Source organism: Megascapheus bottae, chromosome 22, assembly GCF_031878675.1.
Source record: "Megascapheus bottae isolate mThoBot1 chromosome 22, mThoBot2.hap1, whole genome shotgun sequence".
NCBI lineage: Eukaryota > Metazoa > Chordata > Mammalia > Rodentia > Geomyidae > Megascapheus > Megascapheus bottae.
The window spans coordinates 4140105-4158308 of NC_143530.1; the positions used below are offsets into that span (position 1 = coordinate 4140105).

Genomic DNA, 18204 nt, shown 5'->3' on the forward strand with positions numbered 1-18204 from the left:
TTTACAAATAAAACATAAGACTTGTTTTCATGGCATAAAATACCATAAACAACATTACAATGCTGGCATTGTTTTTAAGAATGAAATAAAATATCTTCTTTAACATTTACAATTTGATGCTATTAGGATTTTTTTTTGTATTACATGATTTTTGTTTATTGAGATCATTCCTGTCTATTGCTCTAGCTTCATTAGTATCACACTCCGTTTTATACTTTGCAATGCTTATTTCCCCTATCAAAATTATGATTCTTTCAATAAATTACAATTTATTTTAATTCTCCTCTATTTGTTTCATCCCTTTTTCCAATAACAAACTGGTAGCTTAAAACATATTATTTAAGCCAGGCATGGTGGCTCACCCTGTAATCCTAGCTACTCAGGAGGTTGAGATCTGAGGATCGAGGTTCAAAGCCAGCTCAGGCACTAAAGATTATGAGATTCTCATCTCCCACTAATCACTAGAAAATGGGAAGTGGGGCTGAGACTCTAGGGGTAAGGCAGTAGCCTTGAGCTGAAGAGCTCAGAAACAGTGCCCAGGCCCAGAGTTCAAGGCCTACGACCCATTAAAAAATATTTTAATGAAAAAATGCTCACTTACTGTTATGATATTTCAGCCTCACTGGAGTTCTTCAAGCTGTGTGTCTGGGAGGCAAGCTCTTCTGTACGAATTGCAAATTTATACATCAAGGCCACTCTCCTAATTAGTCCTTGGTGGAAAGAGAAGGAAGGACAGAAGAAGTGCCCACACCTGCAAGAATGGGTGGAGTTTATGCTTTTGCTAATAATGGTGAAAATGCAGCCAGAGGTATTTAATTCCATTCTTCCTGTTCCATAATCTGTTATGACATAATAGCTAAGTGAATACTAACTTTGTGATAGGTATTTCTAAGAAGGAAAACAGATGGATTTAGCATCAAATAGGAATAGAATTCGGCAAATGGTTTATAAGAAAATAACAGGCATTTTTTTTTTACTATAGTAAAGATATAAAGATATTTCTAACTTCTTAGGCATTTTTGACTATGCCGAAGAAAATGATTTGTCTTCTCTCAACTTTGATGCTGAGAAGGATCTTTAAAAAGGGTATTTGTGAAATTGGGAGTGAATTTAAGAGTGTTAACTTTTTCAATTCATTTATTTTTTAAAGTCATTCACAGTTTATTTCCCTCTAATGGCTCGGATATTAGCCACAATGCTAGTATTTACTTAAGTGTTGCAGCATATGAAACAATACTGGTGTTGTGATATTGGAAAAAATAAGTTATACACCACTGTCGGTGGAGACAGCTTCTGTTAGTTTTGGTCACATGATTTTTTTTCAAAAGGAGCCAAATAGGCCAGGAGTTTGGCCTAGTGGTTAAAGTGCTTGCCTAGCATGCACGAAGACCCAGGTTCGATTCCTCGGTACCACATATATAGAAAAACAGCTGGAAGTGGTGCTGAGGCTCAAGTGGTAGAGTGCTAAGCCTTGAGAAAGTCCAAGGACAGTGCTCAGGCCCTGAGCCCAAGCCCAGGACTGGCAAAAAAAAAAAAAAAGGAGCCAAATACACTTTGCAAACAGGAAAATATGTACAATTTGCATAAAAATCCTTATTAATAAAGAACTCTAACTAACCAGTAACATGTTAAATAGAAATAGAAAAATGCATAATTCTCAAAGACCTTATATAAAATGTTTAATAGGAATTAAAACAATAGTGAGGTTATTTTTAATAGCTAAAAGGGAAAATTGTAGGAAATAACTGAAAACTGGACAGTTGATCTGCAGAAGAGAGATAATTTGGTATGATGAATCTGAAACAAAATGCACAGGTATTTTATGTTTCTGATGACATTTATGTTTTCATATGAACCCTTCTATTTCCCCAACTCTCCGTTTTGCATATCTTTCACAAATAGACTTTGTTTATGAAACACCTGTAGGAGAATCTATAATTAATAGATTTACTTTCTTGTATTTGGCTGGATAGAATTTCTTGCTATTCTCTGTTTACCAAAAATATGCAGTTGCACCTGCCAAGATTAGTATTTGTTTGCATGGGCTAGTTTCTAAGCATAAATCCAAATCCTCTCCTGTTTCATCTGCCATGCAAAACTATTCAGCTTTGAGATTTTTTAAAAAGAGAAACTCAAACTAGTTTTCAACAATAAAGCATACTGCAGAAAACATTCAAACACTGAAAAACATACTGCTGCATAACACATGGGTCATTAATGAAATAAAGGAAGAAGTCAAATTCCTTATAATTTGATGAAAATGAAAATACATTACACTGGAACCTCCGGTATACTGCAAAAGCAGTGAGGCAAGTTTATAGCACTAAGCGTGCATATAAAGACAACAGAAGTAATACAAATAAATTACCTCATGATGCAACTAAAGAGGCTAGAAAAACAGAAACAAACCAAATCCCAAAACACTAGACACAGAGAGATAGTAAAGATTGGGACAGAAATCAATGAAATGCAGACAAAACGTGTACATAAAACCAACTCAACAAAACCTGGTTCTTATAAGGACCAAGAATCACAACAAATCAGAGAAAGGCTGGATAAGTGGGACTGCATTAAACTGCGGAGATTTTGTATGGCAAAGGACATAGCTAGTAAATTAATTAGGAAGCCTACAGAGTGGGAGAAGATCTTCACCAACCAAACAACAGACAAAGGCCTCATATCTAAAATATATCAACAACTCAAAAAATAGAATCACTCCAAAACTAATCTCCAAAGTAACAACCATCCCATTAAAAAATGGGCCAGAGACATAGAGTCTTCTTTGAAGAAGAAATAAAAATGGCCTATAGACACATGAAGAAATGCTCAACATTTCTGGTCATAAAAGAAATGCAAATCAAAACAACTCTAAGATTCCACCTCACTCCAGTTAGAATGGCCAGGATCAGGAAAACGAATAATAACAGATGCTGGAGGGGATGTGGCCAGGAGGGATCACTACTACACTGTTGGTGGGAGTGCAAACTCATTCAACCACTATGGAAAGCAGTGTGGCAGTGCCTCAAAAGGCTAAACATAGAACTCCCCTATGACCCAACAATTCCACTCCTTGGCATTTACCCAACCATTCAGAAACAAGGGCATACTAAATCCACTAGCACAACAATGTTCATTGCAGCACTATTCACCATAGCAAAGATATGGAACCAACCTAGATGTCCCTCAGTTGATGAGTGGATCAACAAGTTGTGGTATTTGTACACAATGGAATTCTATGCTGCTGTCAGAAAGAATGACATTGCTCCATTTGTTAGGAAATGGAAAGATTTAGAAAAAATCATATTAAGTGAAGTAAGCTAGACTCAAAGGAACTTAGGCTCAATGGTTTCCCTCATTTGTCATAATCAGTAGAAACCTTGGGCTCTACTAGCAGAGATCTGCAATAGAGCAAAATCTTGATACATAAGGCCATATAGTATGAAGCTAGTTGAAAGGACCTCCAGGATATTGAAACAAAAGCCATATAACGAATGATTGTTGTCCTTAATGTACTATGTTGTCTCTCATCTCCTTTGCTGTCTCTTGGTTATCTCATATTGTCACAGTATCTCACTTTGTTATCTGATATATTGGATATATTTGTATTTGGTTATTTGAAATTTGATAGGGAAGGGGGAAAACCAAGACGGGTGGGGGGTGTGGGGGGGGGAAATGGGAAGAACTTTCTCATATTCATGGGTAGGTAGAATTAATATTGTAAAAATGGTTATACTGCTGAAAACAAGCTAGCAATCCCCAATCAAAATCACAATGAAGTTTATTGAGAGAGAAAACATTTAAAAAAATTCATATAGAACCATAAATGACCTCAAATAGTCAAAGCAATTCTAGTCAGAAAAGAAAAAGCAATGTAAGTGAGTATCCCCAATCCCAGACATCAACCTCTATTACACAGCTATAATAACAAAAACAGCTTGGTATTAACACAAAAAATAGACCTGCCAATGAATGGAACAATCTAGAAGACCCAGAAACGAAACCACTTAGTTATCTGATATTTGAAAGGGGAGTCAAATATATATAGTGGGAAAAAAGCCTCTTCAATAATGGTTTTTGGGCCATGTAGAAAACTATCCTTATATATCACCTTGCAAAAGAATCAATTCCGAATGGATAAAAGACCTTGAGGTAAACACAGACCCTGAAATATTATAAGAAGGAATAGGAGTAACACTGGGGCTTCTTGGTATAGGTCAAAACTAACTTTTCTTTCTTTTCTTTTCTTTTCCTTTGCAGGGCAAAGGACATAGCTAGTAAGATAAATAGAAAGCCCACAGACTGGGAGAAGATCTTTCCTAGCCACACAACAGAGAAGGCCTGATATCTGAAATATGCCTATAGCTCTAGAAGTTAAATTCCCCCAAACAACCCCCCCACCCAAGGAAATAGCCATCTGGTTGAAAAGTAGGAAAGACTTTGAGAGACTCCTTGAAGAACAAATATGAATGGCCACAAGATACATTTCTGACCATAAAATAAATGCAAATCAAAATAATATTGAGAATCCATCTTACACCAGTTAGAATGGCCGTTATCAGAAAGTCTAATAATAACAGATGCTGGTGGGAATGAGGCCAAAGGGAAATGCTAGTACACTGTTTGAGGAAGTGCAAACTTGTCCAAAACTGTAGAAAACAGTATGCAGGTTCCTCAAAAAACTAAACACAGGAGCTGGGAGTGTAGCCTACTGGTGGAGTGCTTGCCTAACATGCATGAAGCCCTGATTTCCATTCCTCAGTACTATATATTTAGAAAAAGCTGCAAGTGGTGCTGTGACTCAAGTGGCAAGGCATTAGCTTTCCGCAAAAAGTGTACAGACAGTATGCAGGCCCTGAGTTCAAGCCCCAGGACTGGCAAAAACAAAAAAAAGCAAACAAAAAATAAACACCAAGCTCCCCTGTCATTCAGCAATCCCACTCCTGGGATTAACCAAAATGACCCAAAACAAGGCCGTCCTAAAGCTACCACCACACCATGTCTGTTGCAACATTATTTACCATTACTAAGATATGGAAGCAACCCAGATGCCTCCCAGTAGATGAGTGGATCAACAAGATGTGGTATATATACACAATGGAGTTCCATGCCTTCATAAGAAAGAATGACATTGCCCTGTTTGTTAAGAAATGGAAAAAAAAAATTACATTAACTGAAGAAAGCCAGACCCAAAGCAAAGCAGGTTGCATGATTTTTCTCATTTGTAAGAACTACAATATACCCAAGATATTCTTGCTTTTCTTTTCTCTCTTTTTTTTTTTTTAAGGTTGGTCATGGGACTTGAACTCTGGGCCTGGGCGCTGTCCCTGAGCCACAGGTCCACTTCCCATTTTCTAGAGGTTAATTGGAAATAGGAGTCTCATGTTCTTCAGTACCCGGGCTAACTTTGAACCACGATCCTTAGATCTCAGCCTCTGAGTAGCTAGGATTACAGGCGTGAGCTATAGCACCTGGGTCGGTTCAAGACTTTTGTTGTACCATGTTGAGCCACAGTGCCATTTCTGGTTTTCTGGTGGTTAACTATAGATAGGAGTCTCAAGGACTTTTATGCCCAGGCTGGCTTTAAACCTCGATCCTTACATCCCAGCCTCTTGAGTAGCTAGGATTACAAGCATGAGCCACTGGTGCCCGGTTCCAAGATATTCTTAATAAGGGATCTCAATAACCTAAATGCTTAGTGCACGGGACCATATATAATGAAGTGTACCCATGTGAACATCAAGATATGAAAACAAGAGGTTCTCATTATGTCCTATAGTTTTTTTCTTTTCCATTTTCTTTGATTTTCTTTACCTTGTGTCATATATATATATATATATATATATATGTATATATGATTAGTGGATATGTGGAAAGGGAAGAGATTCACAGAAACAGCAGGACAGAGAATAAACCAATGCACCATTGATAGTCACTTGAATCTATGTTGGATATGAACCTTTCAATTTGGGGGGAGGGGCACAGTGAGGGGTAAGCAGGAAAAACTGAGGGATGGGGCCACAAAGAATAAAAACAAATGTACTTATTATCTTAACTATGTAACTGTAACTGTAACTCCCTGCTCATCATCTTCTCAATAAAAATTAAAAAAATTAAAACAACAGTTGATTTTGGAAAAACTGATCATATGCAGAAAACTAAAACTGAATCCCTGTGTCACCATGAACAAATATCAACTCAAAGTAGATCAAAGACCTCAATGTCAGACATAAAACTTTGAAATTATTGCAAGAGGGAGTAGGAGAAATACTAGAACTCATTGGCATATGGAGAAAATTTTTGAAATGAATCCCAGGGGTACAACAGATGGGACAGAGACTTGACAAATGGGATTATATGAAAATACAAAAGTTTCTGCACAGCAAAGGACACAGTTACTCAACTAGAAAAATAGCCAACAGACTGGAAGAAGACCTTTACTCGCAATACAATATTCAAATTACACCAGAAGCTCAAGAAATGAGTCCCCCACAAAGCTAATAAACCACTCCTAAATGGACAAAGGAGCTAAGGAGACAGAAGAGAAGTAAGAATGGCAAAGAAACACAAGGAAATGCTTAACACATCATCCCTGGCTGTAAAGGTAATACAAATCAAAATGACTCTGATAATCCGAATCTTCCCATTAGATGGGTCAACGCGGTGAATTTGAACAATGTTGGCAGGCAAGTGGGGAAAAAGGAATCTTACTGTACTGTTTGTGGGAATGTAAACTAGTATAACCACTCTGGAGGTGCCTCAAAAAAACTCAACATAGGTAGGTATTCCCTAGGATCCAGCCATATTACTCCTGCAATCTACCCAGAATAACAAGATGCCCTGAAGACACTTTCACCTCTCTGTTTCTTGTTGTACTAATCAAAATAGCCAAACTGCGGAAACAACTACAATAGATGAATGGATCCAAAACACATGGTACCTATACACCATGCAATTTCACACAGCCATTAGGAAGAATAAGATTATGGATAAATATATAACAAGTCCTGTTAGGTGAGGTAAGCCAAGCTAAGAGAGACAAAACAGCACATTTTCTCTCATATGTGGAAGCCAGATTTAAAATACCCTGGGACATGATAAATGGTACAGGACTCTAGGCATTCGTGTACAGTGAGACCAAAGGAGGAGACTCTTAGGAGAGGAACCAAAGGCACAATACTTATCATGAAAAGTATTTATCAAAGTGAATTGCAGGAAATGGAAACAAAGATTTTCCTCTTTGTTGCTGTTTTGGTTTTCTTTTCCTTTTGTCCTATTTGTTCATTTATCTGTCTTTGAGAGTATAAGCAGAGGACAAAGAGTAAAAAAATGCAGCATGGGTAATCATTAGATACTGTGTTGGAAAATTACTATACAACTTGTGGATGGGATGGAAGGGATGAGATTGTTCAAAAAGAAATGTAATCATTGGGGCGAGAGTTTGGCTTAGTGGTAGTGCTTGCCTAGCATGCATGAAGCTCTGGGTTCAATTCCCTGGTACCACATACATAGACAAAAAGCTGGAATGGTGCTGTGGCTCAAGAGGTAGAGCTCTAGCCTTGAGAAAGTCCAAACATAGTGCTCAGGCCCTGAGTTCAATTCCCAGGACTGGCACACACATACAAAATGTACTCAATATCTGATTTATGAAACTGTAACCTCTCTCCACTTTTTAGTAATAAAAAAATTAAAGGATGAAATGGCAGACATTTCTGAGTTCAGCTTTTAGTATGTCTAAACCATTAGCATGCCTGTACCATTTTTGTCTTCAAATATGTACACCTTCCTTACAAATCGTTGCAGTTGGGTATCTTTCTTTGCTGCCAGCTACGAAAGTACCACTTGCTTTCTGTCTCTACAAGAACTCAGCAAAGTGAATTCCAGCAAAGCACCGAAGCCTGCTGGCTGCATCCCATCCAGGCACAGTGTGGAGACCATCCTTCTCCTGGGCAGTGACTGCCTGTACCCCTCTGGCATCCCTAGGATTTCTGATGTTACAGGTTTGGGGAAATTGGTGCCAACTTGGTGAGAGATGACATGTAATCTACTGTCTCACTTCCTTATCCAGAAGAGTAGAGGTTGAATTTTCATTCTTTTGCTACTTCAGTGTGATCCCACCCCCAACCTCCATCTTGCATAAGCCTGATAAACACTTCTTTGAGTATCTCCAGGGTCAAGATTAATGCTGGCTCTCCTCTCCTCTAACAGGTCACAACATTCTGGGATCCCTGAATTTTCTAGACAAAGGTGAATGGCCTCTCTTTGCGTCCACCCAGGTCTTGGGCAGTGCCAGGTAATGGACTCAGCCAACAGGTCCTCCTGGATCCTGTTGGGTTCCTGTGAGGGCTGAAAATAAAGTCTGTGAGGCTCTCATCTCTAATAAACTATTCAGAAAGGGCTGGTAGTGGAACTGTGGCTCAAGTGGTAGAGTATTAGCTCTGAGCACAGAGAGGCTCAGGGACAGAGCCCAGGCCCCGAGTTTAAGCCCCAACTGGCCAAAAAAGAAAACAAAGTACAATAATGTCTTCTTAGGGACTTACTCGCCTTGTATATTTCCAGATGTCTTAGCATAAAAAATGTAGTACCGGAGCCGGGAGTTTGGCCTAGTGGTTAAAGTGCTTGCCTAGCATGCATGAAGACCTGGGTTCGATTCCTCGGCACCACATACATAGAAAAAAGCCGGAAGTGGTGCTGAGGCTCAAGTGGTAGAGCTCTAGCCTTGAGAAAGTCCAAGGACACTGCTCAGCCCAGGACTGGTTAAAAAAAAAAATGTAGTACCATTCCAATTAATTTAAAACAGACCAACTATAAATTACAAATCAAACCTTTTATCAACCGACTAGGACCAAAGTTCTAAAAGATCAAATTTCTGTGCTAGTGTCACTTGTATATTGTCATGGTAGAGAGGCATTTTCAAAGGGGACTTGTGACCTTATGAGAATGTTATCAATATAAAAATGGGAATTCCTGGGGAAGAGTGAGGGAACAGAAGACACTGTACAAAAGGAATTGTACTCAGTTCCTGACTTATATAATAGTAATCCCTCTGTACATGACCTTTACACCAACAATAAAGTAAATTAATTAAAAAGTTAAACAATGGGAATTCCTTTGTACGTTACGTAAAGATACTACTACAACTACTGCTGCTGCTGAGAATGCTACGTCTAGAGGACTTCATACTGGGAATCCCGAGGAGGGCCAGGGAAGGCTTTTTACCCTGGCCCTGGAAAACCATTCTGAGTTGGAGGCATGCAGCCCAGAACTAGAGTTGGTAGTTCCTCCTGCTCTGGCTTGTTCTTCTCAAGCACGCAGGAGAACAGAAATGTAAGCTGTGAGCTAGAAGATGAGTGATAGCAGAGACTAGTGCTTTTATTCATCAAGTGCAGTATATAAACACTTCAACTCACAAAGCCACAGCACAGCAGTTCCTCTAGGATAACCATTTAATGAACTAACTCAGCAGTCATTCTAAATTATAAAGTCATGGCTATTCTTAGTTCATAGTTTTGGTCAAATAACTGCAAGATTTAGCAATTTCTATAAACAGTTTCAAAGACCTTTAGATGCTAATAAGACCTACCAAGGCTAATTTTAAAGTGCATATTACAGGTTAATAACTCCTGCAAAAGGAACAGGCTTGGAATATCAAAGGTTATAATTTTATAAATTCAAGTGACCATGTCACAAACATAAAACCACCCTTTAAGAGGGATTTAGCTTCTCATAAGCTTCTTCAAGGAATGCTGACATGCTCTGCACCTTGGATGAATTCTGAAGCACATTCAAGTCCTTTAGAAGAGCACTCTGGTTTGGAATCATTGTCAAAATCTCTTCCTGAAGGCAAAAAAAAGCATAATTACCTTTTCAATATTTTATTAAGAAAAACACTGAATATCTATTGTTTAGAGAATCATAATATCAAATATCCATCACTCAGACTCATGGTAACTCATCTTTTTTTTTTTTTTTTTGCAGTCCTTGGACTTTCTCAAGGCTAGAGCCTTTGATCAGTGGTGGTGTGGAGATGGGAAAAATCAGTATTTATAATATAATATGAAGGTCTTCTGAAGGATAAATTTTATGTATATGACAATGCTATTTTTTATAAGGGTGTATCCAGGATTATCTTTCATAAAAAATAATTTATTTCTATCATATCTATGCAATAGAATGTGATAGGGCTACTGACTAGAATGACAGCTCTACATTAACTGACCAGGAAAGATGTTAGAAATACATAATCAAGAAAGAGAAAATAATTTGTCTTAACAAATACACTGACTTTTTACATATGCAATAAAGAATTAAAGATATAGTCAATATAGTACATGAGTACTTACTTGAAGTGTGGGTGCTGTGAGACTTTCCTGAGAAAGTTTTGGAAGAGACAGTATCTCTTTGCTACCCAAACGAAGCACCTGGGAAACAAAGCTAGAGATTATTTCAAAAAGCTTACTTTTCTCATTTTATTAGTCAAAAGTTGTCTATGTTCCAGTAATATAATTTTTTAAATAGTTACCTTTTTAATTATCTCCTCCTCTTTTTCTGTATCATGCGCCACCTTTTGAACTTTGCTTTTCATGCTTACAATACTCTCTTTCATTGATTCTATGGCTCCCACTGTTTTATTTATATCTTCCTGAATCAGAAGGAAAACAACAGCAGGACACTGCATCATATAAATTGCACCTTAACAAATTATGTGTATCATCTTAGCCATTATGATAATTCTATAAGAAAATACTAATTGCTTTGGACGAATTTCCCAGAAACCTGCCTTACTAATGTAATAATTTATTACAAAGAGGTTTAATTTATTTGGATTAGGAGAGATGGTCTGTTTCTGTTCCCTCACCAAAGCTCAAGCAAGAGGTCCTGAGTTTAAGCTTCCAGTACCAGCAGAAAAACAAAGAACCCCTCCCTCCCCCAAACTCAGATACAGCTATCAAATGCTTAGATACAAGGCCACATTAGCTATAATAAAAATGACTTTTTTTTTCTAGTCCCGGGGGCTTGACATCAGGGCCTGAGCACTGTCCTTGGGCTTTCTCAAGGCTAGAGCTCTACCACTTGTGCCAAAGCACCATTTCTGGCTTTTTCTATGTAAGTGGTATCCGAGTCTTTGTGCACGCTAGGCAAGCACTCTTGCCACTAGGCCAAACTATCAGCCCCATTGGTTTTTTGTTTTTTGGTTTTTTTTTTGCCATAGGAAGGATCAAACAAAAATGTTTTGAGATTCTAAAGCTTTCAGTGATTGAGCTATGATTTAATAATTAAAAATATTAAAACAGTTCAGTTCAAAATTTATCTAGGGGGGCTAGGAGTGTGACCTAGTGGTCGAGTATTTGCCTATGTAAAACACATAGTCGCTTCTCCTTCCCTCTAACTATGAATTCCTCAAATTTCATACCTGTAATGACACCAGACTCGCTTCATTAGCTATTTCCTGTGCCTTCTCTATCTTTAGTAGATTTGAAACATCAGTTAAATAGTTCAGCTTTCCGCAAGGTGCTTTCAGGATTTCACATTCCTGTAGCAAACTTAGGAGTAAAATAAAAACATAATCCCATTTTTGCACACTTTTAGTACAGTTTACATTTTACTCTTCCTTCAAGTCCTAAGAGCGCTAGTATTTTTCACTGAAAGTGGATAACCATGGAAGCAGGCCCTCCCTACAAAAGCCTCAACACACTACCACTTCCCTTTTCAATCAGTTATCTGAAAGGGCATATTCATGAGTCAACTGTTCTAACTCATGGTTAGATCACTAGGGCTCTCACCAACTTTCATGAAACCAGAAGTATATCTTGAATATTCAGTGAGGCAGGACAGATATGATTGCTTGGGAAATTAATAGCAATATTAACGAAATAAGTTGAAAAACTAGAGCACCAAGCCTGACACCATCATCTTCTCCTGTTCTGGATGTAAGGTTCTAAGAACAGAGAAACCTAAGGGCTATATGTTTTGTCTAAGATGTTAAAGAAGTACAAAGTGCAGACAGAAAGGTTGACATCAGGTGTGGTGGTATGCTCATGTTCTGGGTCAGGCTTCAGAAGAGTAAAGCAGCACCCCGTGTGACACACACAACCACCTTTTCTACAAATGAGGGGTACTAGATGACCATTTCTTCAGCTCAAACAAGATAAAACCTAGAAAAAAGGTCACAAATTTTGTTGTTGCTATTGCGTTAGAGCTTGAATTCAAGACCTCATGCACTACATTTTTTTCACTCATTGCTGGTACTCTACATACCACTTGAGCCATGTGTCCACTTACAGATTTTTGCTACTTAACTGGAGATAGGGGTCTACTGAGGGTGAGTGTCTAAAACTAAAGGTTTAACGCCATGCATTTCAAGCAGAGCCTCTCTTCTTCCCTTTACCCTGTTTGTACTAAAGTAAATCACTGCTAAAGCTTGAGCAACAACAACAGGAAGGAAAATGAATTGTGAGAGTAAAACATGAGGAAAAATACAGCAAGCCTTTGAATGCTAACTCCAAAAAGCTGCCACACGATGAAGACACTATGTACCTGGGGGAATGTAAGTTAATCTTTGTGCTGGTAACTCAAGGTAGTCATCATGGCAGAAGCGCCTATATACTGCAATACTCTCATTCATACAGGACAGGACTACTAATCCCAAATTAAGCCAGAGTGTACAGAGCTAATTTTTACTATATTTTGATTAGCTTGTTTAGTATCTTGTTGGTACCCTCTTTGTTCTTTAACAGTAAGCTATTATATCTTTCAGAAGTTTATAAAAAAGACTTATTCTAGTACTCTAATCTGTCCCCCACTCTCAGACTCTTTTCCTACTATGGGATAACAATCCTACACATTGAAAAGTATCTAGTATTTGTTCTCAAAGTAATAATCACAAATAAAATACTAGGCCAGAAATATTTACTGGCAAGCCTAAAACTAAGATGTAAAATATTCTTTAATGAAAAGAAAAAGTCCTATAAGTTTTACCAGAAAAAAAAAATCACTGAAAAAAAAAAATCACAAGCATGGTGTGACTTTGAAGAACACCTGAAAAAAGGGTGAACAAATGCTACCGTGATACTTAGCAGACATGATGTTGAAAACAAACTATACAATTTCTGGGGGAGGGGAAAACTGGGAGAAAATGAGGGAAGAGGTGACACTAAAAAGAAACGCATTCCTTACCTGACCTATGTAACTGTAAACCCTCTGTACATCACCTTTACAATAATAAAAAAATTAAAGTTGAAAAGTAATTTCTATTAGTGACCTGCCACAAATGAAGAGTAGAAAGGTGTGGGAATATTAAACCTGTCACTTGTGCAATAACATAACACAATAGGAAATGAACTGTCAATTTCAAATTTCAAGTAGTAAAAGTTGAAAACTTTTTCAAATACTGACATAACAAACTATAAAATGTGGGAACAAGAGTTCCATAATATTTTGAGGGTAGGTAATACAGATTTTCTGAAATGTCTGCTGTTTGACTAACACATCTGGCATCAGTCCAGAGAAATGAAACATTAATTTCTGAATTGTCTGCTTTGTTAAAACAAAAAAGGACATCTTAGGGCCGGGAGCATGGCCTAGTGGTAGAGTGCGTGTCTAGCATGCATGAAGATCTGGGTTCAAATCCTCGGTACTGGGAGTGGTGATGGGGCTCAAGTGGGAGAGCACTAGCCTTAAATCCAGGAATAAATAGTGCCCAGGCTTTGAGTTCAAGCCCCAGGACTGGCAAAAAAATAAATAAAAATAAAGTATATCCCACAATTATCAATGTAAGAACAAGACTTAATAAATTACAATTTTTAACGGCATGTCTGTATTACCTTTTATACAAGAAGTTGAGATGATTCTGGACTTGTTCCATTTGTTGTTTATTTTTTTTAACCTTGCTTAAAGTTGTTCTAGGAGGAAAAAGGACATTGAGCAAATATTAGTTGGAAACGCACAATTTTAAAATATAATGCAGCTGTTTTTTCCTTCTGAATTCTTTCAAATGATCTTTCTTCACTTGGTAGGTAGAAGAGATTACTTCTAAATTAATCTGCTTTTTGTTTTTGTTGTTGTTTGTTTTTGTCAGTCATAGGGCTAGAACTCTGGGCCTGGATGCTGTCCCTGAGCTCTTCAACTCAAGGCTATTGCTCTACCCCTTGAAGCACAGCACCACTTCTGGTTTTCTGATGGTTAATAAATTAATAAATAAGTTTATAAAAACATTTTTTGCTGAAGGATCACAGACATTAATTTATTGCCTTCGGGAACAGGAAACTATTACCAGAAGTAGTTAATAAAGTATCTATTGGACATGTTAGTAGCAAGAGTAAAAAGTAAAGAATGTATACTTACAACATCAGTGATTCCATCTTAACTTGCAAGTGTTCTTTGGAACTCTTTGAAAGAGGCTTCCAGGAGTTTCTCTTTCTGGATGGTATCTTTATCTTTTGTAGGTTAGTTTGTTTCACTTGTCCTGCTGCTACTGATGAAGAGAGGGATCAGTCCAAAAGTCTGCATTCTTTTACCTTAAAAGAGTGATTTTTTTTGGTCTAAAAAGTTAATAGTACTATAAAAATAGAATATTATATAGTTGCTTAAAGTGCTTAACTCACTTACTGTATAGCTGTAATAGGACAGGTATCAAAGATAAGCTTGCTGCCCACAAAGAAGTTAATGCTATAAGAAACACTATCAAACAATATTGTAATACAAACTCCAAACAAATTAATTTAAATGAAGAGTTGAGCTACAGTTTTTATAAGGTCTTCAGAAGTGACTTGAATTCTGTTAGGAGCAATGGTAGAGACACTAGGTAACTGTTTACCAAATACTGAATGGCAACTAGAACACAAGAGACAGCTCAAACTAAAAGATATCAGTGATGCTGTTTCTATTTACAACGCATAAAGTACATATATTTTTGACCTCCCACAAATTATTAGAGAAAAGAAACACTAAACAAATAACAGGTGTGTAGAACATTATAAAGAAAAGGAAGTCCTGGGTTCTGCTGAATATAAACCAGAACCTGGGACCAGCAGAGAGGCAGGGAATATGTCCATGAACTGATGTTCATTAAAAAAAAAAAGTGGAGGGGGGGGAACGGGGACTAGGGAGTGTGCCTAATGGTACTAGTGGTAAAGAGCCTGACTAGCATGCATGAAGCCCTGCGTTCAATTCCTCAGTACCACATAACAGAAAACGCTAGACGTGGTGCTGTGGCTCAAGTAGTTAGAGTGCTAGCCTTGAGAAAGCTCAAGGACAGTGCCCAACCCCTGACTTCAAGCTCCAGGACTGGCAAAAAATAAAAAGTCTACTCCATATTAATTATTAATATTAAATTACTATTTAACCAGTGGTAATTATGTAACTAATTAGTTCTAAACAGAAAGCATATGTCTTGAGAAGTAAATTCTCTTTTCTATCATAAATTAGTATTAAGTTAGACTGTGGGACACTTTCAATTTTCTTGAGTTGCTGATGTAAGCCTCTACAGTACTTGGTATAGGTGTCAAAAGTAAAATCTTAGTTTACAAAAATAACAGTTTTCTCAAAAATACGTATATGGCTATAACTATTGTACTACCTTTGCCATTTACCAAATAATAAACAAGATGCTGAAAAATTTTCATGAGTAAGTACTTTTAGCAAGACATACATTAAATAGGAAAAAATTACCTTGAGAAGATAGGTGCATTGGATTAATTTTACTTCTTTTTGTTTTGCTTCTTCTAACCTGGAGAGAAAAATATACATAAAGTGGGAGTGATAAAATCACCATTCTGCAGTACATTATTCCTATGAACTTAAGAATGGTATATACTGATTACAGGCAAAAAGCACACTAAAGTGATTCTTGGATAATGGTGACAAATTTTTGCTCAGTGTCAAAGAATGCGTTAAAGAAATCACTGCTCATGTTGTTTGTAAAAACAGTGTTATGTATTTTGAGTAATTCTATTATTTAAGTAGGAATGTGAAAAGTTTGAACCCCTTATTCCTATCCTATTCATTTAAACTTCAGTAATTCCCGGAATCTCCTTCACCCCAGAGAATTCTATGGCTAAAGCTTTAGAAATAGAGGTAAACAATATGAGAAGTTTACAAATTACAAAAGCTCCCAGATTACAATATCTATTATTGTAGCAAAACTGACGTTCATTCTTCACTTGTCTTCAATAGAAGATCAGTGTGCAAAGATAGAACTGAGATTCTTGTTACCTTTTTCTTTGAGGGTACTTCATCATCAACTTTTGTTTCTGAATTTCTTTTTAACTGAGTAGACTTTTCCTCGGAAACATTTGATTCACCAGACATCTTATATCTGAATAGTTCCAATTATAATAATGTATAAAAAAAGCTGTAAAGAGGAAAATAATATCATAAGTTTGCACAATGTTTTGTGAAAAAGTCTACCTATTATTGTTCTAAAGTTTCCTTTTTTGAAAAATAAAACAATAAAAGCTTGGGGAAGGTACTGCATATTTTTAAAAATACAAACAAAATTGTCAAAAACATTATGCTCTTATCAGTATAATAGTGAACTCAATTTTATTACTTTAAGTAGCTTCCATAAGTAGGACTTTAAAGATGCCTTTGAGAAAATAGGGAGAATGCAGTCAAGAATTCAACGAATTTCCTACAAAATTAGGGTGGGGTTGAGATGGATAGGTATGTTGAAAGGGCATTGATCATAATGCACCATATTCATAAACTGCAAATCCGTGTAACTATTAAAACTAGAAAACAACAAATGAGAACAGAGATGTACAACATCTGTTGCTTTATACTCCCCATACAATAGGCTGACTTTCATGTTTAAATCCAAGACAGATACATAAAGGTATCATGGTAGTATAAAAAACAGAATTATATTGGGCTGGGAGTTTGGCCTAGTGGTTAAAGTGCTTGCCTAGCATGCACGAAGACCCGGGTTCGATTCCTCAGTGCCACATACATAGAAAAAAGCCGGAAGTGGTGCTGAGGCTCAAGTGGTAGAGCTCTAGCCTTGAGAAAATCCAAGGACAGTGCTCAGGCCCTGTGCTCAAGCACAGGACTGGCAAAAAAAAAAAAAAAAAAAAAGCAACAGAATTACATTTTAAGTAATGGCGTTGCCATTGTTCAATGTGTGGTCTCCTTTATCCTTTGTTCCGTTCTAAATTGCCTCAACTAGCTCACCCTGCTGAAAAACCAGGCGTCTAAGAGAGCTTGTGTGTGGACCGCTCCTGGAAGAGCTGGGCTGTCACGCTGCCCACGAGGTGAGGGGACAAGCAACAGCTCAGGGTACGGGGTAAAAACGCCTTGGTGCTGCCGCCGCTTCCTGAGGCTGGGCTCCAACTCGGGGCCTTCGTGCGCGGGGTGGGCTTTCCCACAGCTGGCGCTCCACCTCTTAAACCAAGCCTCCGGAATCCACCGGATGGGAGGGCCGGGAAGTCCGGGCAGGCCGCCCCGGGGTGGGGAAGGGCGAGATGGGGACAGCCCCTCACCTGTCACCTGCCTCCCAGCCTCCACCTGGACCCCGGCGTGCTGCGACAGCCCGAGTTATCCACTGCGTGCATACAGGTGCGCTCCACCCCGACGCCGCCCCCCGCGTGGGTTCAGGGCGCGCACGGCCCCAGGCCGTCCCCCGCGTGGGTTCGGTGCGCGCACGGACCTGAGGCCGCCCCCCGCGTGGGTTCGGGGTGCGCACGGCCCGAGGCCACCCCCCGCGTGGGTTCGGGGCGCTCACGGCCCCCAGGCCGCCCCCCGCGTGGGTTCGGGGCGCGCACGGCCCCAGGCCGCCCTCCGCGTGGGTTCAGGGCGCACGGCCCCAGGCCGCCCCCCGCGTGGGTTCGGTGCGCGCACGGACCTGAGGCCGCCCTCCGCGTGGGTTCGGGGTGCGCACGGTCCCAGGCCGCCCTCCGCGTGGGTTCAGGGCGCACGGCCCCAGGCCGCCCCCCGCGTGGCCCACGGGCTGCGGCGGCGTCCCCTTCGCCTAGGCAATCACCCACCAGACACTGGCACCCCAGATCAGCTCGCCACACACGCACTCGCTACAGCTGAGCCCCAGCCAGGACCCTCACCTCCCCGTCGCCCGACAGGAGTGGGGCGCCGGCCCGTCAGCGCCCAACCGTCTCCTCAGCAACGCCGCCAACGGTCCGCACATCCGGGAATCTCGCTCGGCCCCTCCACCCACGAAAACACGGAAGCGGCGGGGACGGAAGCGGAAACCGACGT

The 18204-nt window shown here is 39.2% G+C and overlaps 1 protein-coding gene across 4 annotated transcripts; it reads right to left on the reverse strand.

Annotated features, from left to right (window-relative positions):
• Positions 1-589: 589 nt before the first annotated feature.
• Positions 590-18193, reverse strand: Cenpq (centromere protein Q). 4 transcript variants are annotated; one of them, XM_090355514.1, is made up of 10 exons: positions 17979-18193; positions 16210-16348; positions 15667-15724; positions 14341-14470; positions 13821-13898; positions 11411-11540; positions 10520-10639; positions 10341-10418; positions 9760-9834; positions 590-751 (listed from the first exon to the last, which is right to left on the reverse strand). In XM_090355514.1, exons 2-10 carry the CDS (start codon positions 16303-16305, stop codon positions 701-703), a joined length of 816 nt encoding a protein of 271 aa, XP_090211640.1. In that variant the 5' UTR covers positions 16306-16348; positions 17979-18193; the 3' UTR covers positions 590-700. The 4 variants fall into 4 exon arrangements, with proteins under 4 accessions (XP_090211640.1, XP_090211637.1, XP_090211639.1 ...); XM_090355511.1 differs by lacking the exon at positions 590-751 and having other exon boundaries at positions 9345-9834; positions 17979-18192; XM_090355513.1 differs by lacking the exon at positions 590-751 and having other exon boundaries at positions 9345-9834; positions 14341-14467; positions 17979-18190.
• Between the last annotated feature and the right edge of the window lie 11 nt (positions 18194-18204).

Excerpts from the sequence above, each read along its gene's own strand:
- Cenpq (XM_090355511.1), bottom strand. The coding sequence starts at position 16,305 with ATGTCTGGTGAATCAAATGTTTCCGAGGAAAAGTCTACTCAGTTAAAA. Across the intron at positions 15,725-16,209 it reads AAGTACCCTCAAAGAAAAAG|GTTAGAAGAAGCAAAACAAA; the intron begins GTAACAAGAATC and ends TTTTCTCTCCAG. Across the intron at positions 10,419-10,519 it reads AGGAGGAGATAATTAAAAAG|GTGCTTCGTTTGGGTAGCAA; the intron begins GTAACTATTTAA and ends TTTGTTTCCCAG.